The sequence below is a fragment of the Calliopsis andreniformis genome, chromosome 9 (assembly GCF_051401765.1).
Source record: "Calliopsis andreniformis isolate RMS-2024a chromosome 9, iyCalAndr_principal, whole genome shotgun sequence".
NCBI lineage: Eukaryota > Metazoa > Arthropoda > Insecta > Hymenoptera > Andrenidae > Calliopsis > Calliopsis andreniformis.
Window position 1 is genome coordinate 16430443 of NC_135070.1, and position 9392 is coordinate 16439834.

The window sequence follows — 9392 nt, forward strand, 5'->3', positions numbered from 1 at the left end:
ATCGGTTATATCGTGAAAACAAGAATACAACAATCTCGCTACTCCGCTTTATATGAACGATAATAACATTTTGGCCCTATAAACATGAATACGAAACCGTTCTGTAATCTGCAACCGGTGAAAAATCTAAAAGATAATGAGAACGTTCATTTACCGTGAAATGTTAAACGATAAGATACAACGTTCGATAATTACATGTTTGTTACTGGCAATAGAAATGCGCATTGGATAGATATATTACACAACTATTTACGAGGAAATTCACACAAATGTTCTATTGAAATATTTAAAAATACTTTTTTTTATTTTTTAGCTAACGATGCTCAGAAGGTACTTTGATTTCTGCGAATCATTGTCTATCGTAGAATCTGATTATTACAGACATGTTGAACAGGTAGAATATACAGTGTTACAGTAATCATGAGATAAGGATTTCATAGTCAATCGTTGTTTATTGTATTATTTATTTAAATGTACCAGGTAATGATTACTTCCTTAGTATCAGTTGTTACGTACAGATATTATGGAATACATAATGATCTGTAAATTATGTTATCTAATACTGTAATTTAAAATTATGTACAAATATGCAGTATAATTCTTTATTACAATTATGTTACAATATAATAGAATAATAGTTATTATTGTACCAATACAATACCATAATTTATCACAATCCTTACCAGTTTTTAAATTTATGTTAATAGTTTCATTAAAAAAATGTGAATATTTCAAATTTTTTACCATTGAAATGCTTGTAATATATAATTTTAATTCCTACCGCTCATAGCGCTCTAATCTTCTTTTAAACTGAATCGATAACGTAGGATGCGATACGAAAATGGTAAGATTTGCTTTAGATTAGAAGATCCTTTAGAAAGTTATTAGTATATGAAAGTATATTACAATTATGTCTAATTTTTAGATTAATTCAGATTTTAATATATTCCAGAACAAATTTTACCTTAGTTCCTATCAGTGTTGAAGACTGAACATATTGCAAGTGATTCGAAGCGCTTTATAGCCGATCACTACTTGTTTGTGCTGTATCGCGTTTTCGCGCTTTAGTTTGTCCTTTTAAATAACTTTTTTTTAACGTAAATGCAATTTAAAGAAGTACAAGATGTTTAAATTTGGATTTTTCAAAGACGACGAAGTCCAAGGTATTTCTAATTGTTCTTAGAATGCTTTTTTAAATATCGCTTTAAGCTTACAATGAAAACGAGTTTTAAGGTTATGTCCATATCACTGTTTTCTGCGTCTCTGACCGTTAAATATGCTTTTTAAATATGCATAAAACCTTCGTTATGAGCTAGGCTAGAATCATTACATCAAATTACAATGCTGCGAGCACTTTTAATTAGGCCAATTATTGCAGAGAAAGATGTCGATGCGAATAAATCGACAATTAATTGGATTCCTGCTTCCAAGGTCGAACTATCACTATCACAAATCGAGAAACAATACGATCATAATGATTACATAGAGACTTTAATATTTCCGGGCTTGAAATTAAAATTAATTCGATCTGAAAGGGCATTGCATAACCTAGAACAAGAAAATTGTGCGAATATCATAGAGGCAGAGTCGCAACATTCTGATCTTGTTCCTGCTAAATATGAAGGTAGTTTATCGTTCCTTTTTTCACAAAAACTACCATTTATTTTTAACAACAGTTACATACTTTAAAATTACTTCACTGATAACGATAAAAGTGCAATAAATCATTCGAATTCCTATATAAAGGTGGTTTAAAAATCTGGGAATGCAGTTACGATCTAAGCAATTACATATTCGAAAACTTTATCGATTTTCGAGGCAAGATGGTGTTAGACTTAGGATGTGGCGCCGGTATTATTGGTTTGATTGCTCTTCGGAAAGATTCCCTAGTTCATTTTCAAGATTATGTTCGTGTTCTTCTCGTTGCATGCAACGATTGTCTTCACGAAATGTCACATCTAAATTGATCGTTTTACAGAACTTAGAGGTGATTAAAAATGTAACGATCCCGAATGTTTTGTTGAACACAAAAAACAGAGAAAACGCGTTAAAAACGTGTGAATTTTTTTGTGGGGACTGGGAATCGTTTACAGCGTTAAATGTATCTAATGACGGGGCGCTAAAATATGATCTAATTTTCACAAGTGAAACGATTTATAATCCAGATAACCATAGAAAGCTTTATGAAGTTTTCAAACAGAAATTAACACTAGATGGCGTTGGGCAAGTATAATACAAAATTTATCAGATTTCCATTAGGAGTTAGATCACGTGTTACATAATCTCTTCAGGTTTATTGCTGGTAAAACTTATTATTTCGGTGTTGGAGGAGGAATGAGACAGTTTCAAAGTCTCATAGAGGAAGATGGTGTTTTTAATGTTGAAGTAGTATGGAAAAGTCAAGGGGGTAATTAATTGCTACCAATGTATTGCAAACATATATTCTCTTGTTTTTCAAAAGAAGCAACAATTATACTTATATGTATATATTTCAGGATTGCAAAGAGAAATCCTAAAAATTGCAAGGAAGGAAAAATTGCAATGTTCATGAATCTTTCCTACATTCGTGCTCGTTTTTCACGTATCTAATACGTAAATATTGTACTTTTGGTATTTGTATAGAATAAATGCGCTATAAATTTGTTTTCTAACATTTATGGAGATAATCTTTCGTAAACCCATCCATTATCTCCTTGGTGAAGCAAGACATTGTCGATTTTTTCATTGGGTTTGGGTCGTCTAAAACGAATCCTGTCATGTAAACGATCGCTTTGGCCTTGCCAGAATTCCACGGAATGTGGAATGACGATATATCCACCCCTGAAGAATCGATTGTTGCATTTACAAATAGTAATGTTGTAGCAAGATCATCGTGCGATCGTCAGTGATCCCATCTTACCAACAGTCTGGCCTCTTAGTCTGCCCCTCCGGAAATTGAGCTACCAAGTCCCTTTCTTTCACGATAAGCGTTTGCCTACTGGCAATCACGCTGCTTTGTTTACTAGCTATAGATCCTATTTGATTCGAGTATGGTCTACTATAAAAATAACGATCCGAGTCCTCCACTGAAGTCTTCTTCGCTTTACCCTCTATCCGTACCTATAAAAGTGAATAACATTAAAAACAATTGTGAATGTATCCGAAAATATTTTCATCTATCTTTATTAAGTAATATAACAACTTTTTAAATGACTTAATGTTTTGGCAAAAATTCAACTTTATTGAGTCTACTAATCCAGTCTTAAATTAAATAGTATTATTTATTTATGAAACTAAAAATTTGCTGTCTTACGCTTCGTCTCAGTGGCTCCCAAAGAAAGGTCAACGCTGCGTTTGGGTTTTCAGCCTAAAAATTAACTGGATACAGATTTCACTCTTGGAATACATAAAGTTTCGCTCAAGTTTGCACTCACTAGTTCGCGGGCTTTTCTGCTGTCGTAATTCGTATAAAATTTAAACCCCTCTGAGCCGTAACCCTTGAGCAATACTGCTCGGACCGATGGAATGCCATCTCTGTAAGGAAACAAGTTTCCCTTTATATTTCCTTGAATCGTGACGCGATCGAGGAGGGAATAAATCATTTACTTGATATTACTTGGTAGCTGTGCCAAGAAACATAGCGTTTGCCTCGAATATTTGCGGGGTGTTGCATGCTTCGTCGAACCATGCCTTAAACTGGCCAATGGGTTCCTTGCTTACAAGCTTGTCCTCAGTAAATGTTTCGTCTTTACTCTTATATTTCATTCGCATTCCTAGTGAAACAGATAAATAAAACAAAGGGGTTTACAACATTCAATCTTTTACTTGAAAAAGATTTGATTAAAATTTGCCACGCAGTGAGATTGTTCCCATAATCTACAATCTCTTAAGAAAGAAGTGACGCATACATATGTTATATCGATTTATTTACATAACGTCAAAGTTTGTTTATGGGCCTACTATCTCAGAAGATAGTATCTCTGTTTAATCGTTATCAGTCCCAGTACACCCTCGTAGGGAAAACGCCATCTACTACCGCGGGTAATCGTTCGATAAAATGTGTTCCAAAGGCGATACACAACTACTTCTTTGTGTAAAAGAAATTAACAGTATTATACTTCGAAGTTTATGTTATAAGTTGTATTACAATTGTTCGACACGTTTACCAATTTTGTTAGTTGTTTAAGAATTGTTACTAGACAAAGTCGTGAGTTCTAGCGACTTAGAAGAGCGTGATGGCGATGCTGCGTGCGCGTACATCCGCCATTCAAAGTCTCGTTAACGATACAGGAAACAATTGCTTCTGCCTGACAGAATAATTAGTATGTCAACGTTACCTCCAATGTCAACATTGTAGTTCGCATTCTGAGCGGTGAGTTTTGCAGACGACATGACGGCAGACTACTTGTCTTCGATCGGTGGGACAAGGAAACAGCTAATACTTGACACGAGGAAAAGACCAAATGTCACTGACACGGAACGTGACAGCGAGCAAGCTTGTCAGACCGTGAAAAAGTAAAAACGGACTGACAACTCGCTTCGCTGGTCTGAAGACTACTCGCGTTCGATACGTGTTGAGAGCTCGTTTTGTGAAATTCAAGGTTATCTCCCTTCCTCTTTGTAAATTCGTTCACCTTTAGCGTAAGATGGCGCGCAATGTCGTAAAACATAAAATATTTGATGTTGGTTATATTATTACGTTATCTCTCGCTGTAGTGCGAGGTCATTAGTATGGCTGATGTACGTATAGTACGTTTGATTTGTGTTAGCTCGATAGCGTATTGTATGTTTTTAAGGCACAAGAAAGTAAACGCTAATTTAAAATGTTGCTTATTCACCAACATTAGTAAATAATTGCTACGCCATTGTAATTACTCATACTGGGTCGTGTGTAAATAATCTTGAGATAGTAGATTTTCCATTACTTACGTAATTAGTATCAATTGTTTCTATATTTCCTCGTTTGATTGCGATAGAATTTCCTGTTTCAATCATTTGCTTAATGTAGCTGGGTTTATAAGTTTTATTTCAAAGATTTTATAGATTTAGCAGGTATAATATTTATATTATGTAGTACGAAATAGATGCTCAAGGAACTAAAAAATGTGTAAGTTTATAATTTATTACAAAATGTAATTCTTTGAAGAAGAAATGAAATGACACCATTGTTTAAATTTTTTCTATTTATTCCTTCGTTACGTATCAAAGGAATTCAAAAAAATGAATAGGTATTTAAATTAGCAGAGTGCCGCGAATGCGTTTTTAAAAATAGCGAACATGATCTAGGTGGCAGTGCAAAAAGAAGTAGCCATATTATGAACCGGCAAATTTGAATTCAATTCTTAGTAAAAAGAAGTACAGTTCCTATAATATATAAATGATAACTCGAATTCCGGTAAGAAAACTAGTAGTATAATGACCATTTTATTTAAAATAAATGAACACTTGCGTCGGTAATTAATCTTGGAAAATATTTTTTGGAAGAGTATGAAATTTGCGTTATTTAATAAAGAGACTAAGTATACAGTAAGATTAATCAAGTAAAAGGTACAAACAAATAATTTATTTGTAAAAAAGATGAGTACATATTTTTATGCAATTTTTTTCAACCAACTATTCAATTGTTCAATGTTTGCTGGGGTGTCAGGGTCTTTATTGAATGCACTACCTTCTGCAAATTCAATATTTGAATCCAAATGGGAAAATTCAAAATCTTTCCCCTCTTTACCAAGAAATATGTTTGTTGATGATGAATCTGTTGCTTCCAATTGGTTTGTCTTTGTCATACGTAACAAATTCATTTCTTTTTCTAACATGCTCTTAATAACACTAGATCCCTTGGCCATAGTTTGATCCTGTTTATTACATAAAATAAGCACAGGTTTTCTTTGAATAGCAGGATCAGCCAATAAATGGTACAAAAACCTGGAAATCAAATCTATCATCTATTTCTGTTTCAGAATGCAATGACCTGTCTTTTAGATTTACTCACTCTGCTACATCCCGATAATCTTTTTGGAAGGTTACTGAATCAATGACATAGATAAGACCTTTTGAGGATGACTTAAATCGATCAAAGAATTTATAGCGCAAACGTTCATGTCCTGGTATATCAACAATTTTCAAGGAATGCTATGGATACAAACCACATTTTAGAAAATCTACCATTTTATGTGGTAGGTTATCTGAATGAAAAATGTTGATAAAGACTTACATTATTAATTATTATATCTCCTGTATTTTCTTTTACAGATGTATGTGTTTTAATAAATTTGGAACATAATAACCGTGCATATATCAGTGTTTTACCTGCGTCACTGAGACCAGTTAACAATATACTATTTACTATGGACCTTCTCCTATGCCATATGGCAAACAATACTGAACAAACAAATAAGATAGAAGTTCATAAAGAATATAGTAATGCCTAAAGGTAAATTATCAATAACAAATAAATGGCCATAAAGACTTAAGTTAATAAATACTGTGATTACAGCTTAAGGAACACTTGGTTTAAAAATGGACTTATTTTTATACTATATATACAATCATAACATTATGTTCGTTTCATTTCTCGTATCTATCTTCGTATTATTTCACAATTATTGCAGGTATTATGATATATATTTATTTTAGATAAATGAATATATTTATAAGATTCTTTAAAAAAGATTAAGAGACTGTATCTTATAATTTACAAATATGTAAAATTATAGTTTTAATTAAACATTTTTGTCCACTTTACATTTTGAGAGAAAAATTGTTATGTTATTTTAACAAATGTGATAATAAATAAACCAAAAATGTATTTCTTGCGTAAATTATAAATTATTGTTATATTTCGCGATATTTTTGATGTTTTTAGTATTTCTTGAACATAAGGTAAGTATAACCTACAAATATGTTTAATTACCTATGGTAATGATAATAGCAACTATAGCCGCTAATATCCCCATAAGTTGGGAATCCACATTGTGATCTGTTAGTGGTTTTATATATTTTTCCATTGTAGCAGTACACTATTAATTTCAGATCACCTCGTGTACATGTGCAACTCGTTTAAAAACACGTCAATAATTATTATACCGTGTGTGTATGTGCGCTATCAATGCATCTTATAAGTGACATAGCTCATAGTAAAGTCTTTCATCGCCAGAGGGCTACGAGCAATTATTCATTTCTCACGAGGTTCGCCATCTACAAAACTGCGTGTTCTTAAAACCATACGGAACAAGCCAAGATAAAGTTCAATCAAATTTAAAGCAGCGTCAGGTGTCATGTGTAAAGTGAAAGTTAATTTTTATATTATGTAGCAGTATTTGTCTATAATAAAGGTAATTCAATGTTTTATTCGAAATAGTAGTTATCAAATTTTTAGACACATTTAGCGTAATTTCTTTACGTATATCTTTGCGTCTACGTTGTTCGCATTGCAGTTTTACAATTAATTACAAAATTTGTGCCCTGTATTCTAGATATACTTGTTAAAAAATCATGATATAGTCTTATTTTCTTTCGTACATATGCCTCCAATTTCTATTTCTTCTATTTTAGACTTTTTCTTCCAATTCAACCAAAAGGATTTAGTCATGGGCATGATTTAGCGCTAAGATTTAGCGCGCTACCGACGCGACGCCATGACAATTCTGGAAACGTTTAAATTTTAAGCGGATCGTCAGAGACAATTGGTGAGTTCTCAATTTTGCATAACTAACATAATCCTACCTAACTATTTATACATCTACTACGACATGCACAGTCATTAGCTTACAAAAATTTAAAAATCCAAACTTAGGTAGGAATTATTATCACGTTTGCTACTTTGCCAGTATTATCTGATGATAATACTAATTAAAAATAATGAAAATTAGTGATTTTTTTGAAAAGTCTGTATTTCTGAAAGTGAGATACAAAAGTCTACTAAATGTCAGGTCTATTACGAATACTCGTTTGTGTTCGAGCTATGATCTGTGATGTCCAAGTTTAATCGGTAAAGCAGGTTGTAGCCATTTCAAACAAAGGTATTTGGAATACTATCAAATCATCAGTTAATCATCCCGACGTTACCGATTATCGGCATTAGAGATCATGTTCCCATTGCCTCAGTCTATGTTTGGAAGAGGTCACTGTCAGAGACGGGGTAAAAAATGAGTTTGAAAAGGCTTCACTGCGTCCTTTATTTAAAAATTAAATATTCATTTGCAGTAAGATTAAATAATCGTGGATAACCTCTCATTTGATCAATATATTCCTGAAGCACAAGTAATATAACAAAACATTCGCAGAAAAAGAATATCACATCTTTAACGTAAGATAAAGTTTAGCGTAGGTTTTTACCGCGTAGGTGTCGTAAATACTAAAATGTACATCGGCATTAAAGCCACGTACTGTGATTAAAGTTACGATAATATTGTAAAAAAATGTATTTTTCTTTGCGTCTTCAACATTCAAAGAAATTCCTGACGTAGATACGAATATTCGAATAGCTTTAACGAAGGGTCTTGCGTTTCCATACTTGGCGGACGACGAAAAAAAGGGTTTTGTGCGAGCAAGTTCCGCCGCTATCAGATCCTTCTGTCGTCGACATATCCGCGAATTTATTGCTTCGTTTCTCTGCAGAGGCGGGAGAGCACGATCTCTCTCGGAGAATTCCCTTTAGGATAGCGCCTTGTCTGTCAATTCCTCGCTATGGTCAAGACACTTGGTTCCCCACATCGATTATCTGTCCTCCCTCGAGGTATCCATGCAACCAGAACACTTCTGGGGCTACTAACCCGTTCCCATGGAGGAAACCTTTAGAAATCCTTTTATTTTACCATTAAAATTATGTCGCAAGTATGTGTTTTCATACAGGGTAATTGAAAAACAGGTTTCTCAGAAATGCCAATTTAATAGATATAGAATTTAATTTATAGTTGATAAAATCGGATTTAATCTATGATGATTAATAAATTGTTTTCACGATTTGCATCAAAGATGCAAATGTATATTCCCTTAAGACAAGGTAATTCAAATCTGAAGAGAATTAATTAATTTCTATTTAATGCAATTCAAGATCCAAGATTAGTCGTAGAATTTGTGTTTTCGTAATCGTTTCAACCGTCGTTGAAAACAGCTAGTTTACATATCCGAGCTTCAGATGGCCGGATGTTAATGGCATATCTTAAAGGATATCTTGATAAATTCACGAGCTTGTTCTTAATTACCTTGGGTATCGTTATTAAGTGCACATCAATTATCATCGACTCGATCAGGCTTCGTGAACGGCGAGAAGATGATAGGTTCCATCACGTAAATACATCTTGCTCCAATTACTCGGGGAAGATATGTCATCTTCACAGAATACAGACCTTAATTAGCGTAATGTTAGACTGTCGTGATTTGAAACCGACCTGTATATCAGATAACACCGT

General features: G+C 33.3%; 3 protein-coding genes across 7 annotated transcripts; 1 reads left to right on the forward strand and 2 right to left on the reverse strand.

The window, feature by feature from the left end:
- The first annotated feature begins 877 nt into the window (after positions 1–877).
- Positions 878–6272, forward strand: LOC143183269 (histidine protein methyltransferase 1 homolog). Of its 5 annotated transcripts, none has more exons than XM_076384784.1 (6): positions 878–1163; positions 1379–1624; positions 1747–1907; positions 1979–2223; positions 2292–2407; positions 2496–2633. In XM_076384784.1, exons 1-6 carry the CDS (start codon positions 1124–1126, stop codon positions 2549–2551), a joined length of 864 nt encoding a protein of 287 aa, XP_076240899.1. In that variant the 5' UTR covers positions 878–1123; the 3' UTR covers positions 2552–2633. The 5 variants fall into 5 exon arrangements, 2 of the variants coding, with proteins under 2 accessions (XP_076240899.1, XP_076240900.1); XM_076384785.1 differs by having other exon boundaries at positions 2292–2426; positions 2496–2629; XR_013002578.1 differs by lacking the exons at positions 1379–1624; positions 1747–1907; positions 1979–2223; positions 2292–2407; positions 2496–2633 and adding exons at positions 5940–6155; positions 6232–6272 and having other exon boundaries at positions 891–1163.
- LOC143183272 (pyridoxine/pyridoxamine 5'-phosphate oxidase) lies at positions 2426–4455 on the reverse strand. Its single transcript, XM_076384787.1, has 6 exons — positions 4317–4455; positions 3596–3752; positions 3414–3513; positions 3293–3346; positions 2900–3099; positions 2426–2820 (listed from the first exon to the last, which is right to left on the reverse strand). The coding sequence occupies exons 1-6, from the start codon at positions 4369–4371 to the stop codon at positions 2655–2657; spliced, it is 732 nt and encodes a 243-aa protein (XP_076240902.1). The 5' UTR covers positions 4372–4455; the 3' UTR covers positions 2426–2654.
- Srprbeta (signal recognition particle receptor beta) lies at positions 5516–7057 on the reverse strand. The gene is made up of 4 exons (XM_076384786.1): positions 6893–7057; positions 6194–6360; positions 5972–6111; positions 5516–5904 (listed from the first exon to the last, which is right to left on the reverse strand). The coding sequence occupies exons 1-4, from the start codon at positions 6984–6986 to the stop codon at positions 5571–5573; spliced, it is 735 nt and encodes a 244-aa protein (XP_076240901.1). The 5' UTR covers positions 6987–7057; the 3' UTR covers positions 5516–5570.
- Between the last annotated feature and the right edge of the window lie 2335 nt (positions 7058–9392).

Excerpts from the sequence above, each read along its gene's own strand:
- LOC143183272 (XM_076384787.1), bottom strand. The coding sequence starts at position 4,371 with ATGTCGTCTGCAAAACTCACCGCTCAGAATGCGAACTACAATGTTGAC. Across the intron at positions 3,514-3,595 it reads TTTCTTGGCACAGCTACCAA|AGATGGCATTCCATCGGTCC; the intron begins GTAATATCAAGT and ends GTTTCCTTACAG. Across the intron at positions 2,821-2,899 it reads ACTAAGAGGCCAGACTGTTG|GGGTGGATATATCGTCATTC; the intron begins GTAAGATGGGAT and ends TCGATTCTTCAG.
- LOC143183269 (XM_076384784.1), top strand. The coding sequence starts at position 1,124 with ATGTTTAAATTTGGATTTTTCAAAGACGACGAAGTCCAAG. Across the intron at positions 1,164-1,378 it reads CAAAGACGACGAAGTCCAAG|AGAAAGATGTCGATGCGAAT; the intron begins GTATTTCTAATT and ends CAATTATTGCAG. Across the intron at positions 2,224-2,291 it reads TTAACACTAGATGGCGTTGG|GTTTATTGCTGGTAAAACTT; the intron begins GCAAGTATAATA and ends TAATCTCTTCAG.
- Srprbeta (XM_076384786.1), bottom strand. The coding sequence starts at position 6,986 with ATGGAAAAATATATAAAACCACTAACAGATCACAATGTGGATTCCCAA. Across the intron at positions 6,112-6,193 it reads GAGATATAATAATTAATAAT|CATTCCTTGAAAATTGTTGA; the intron begins GTAAGTCTTTAT and ends TTGTATCCATAG. Across the intron at positions 5,905-5,971 it reads GATTATCGGGATGTAGCAGA|GTTTTTGTACCATTTATTGG; the intron begins GTGAGTAAATCT and ends TTTGATTTCCAG.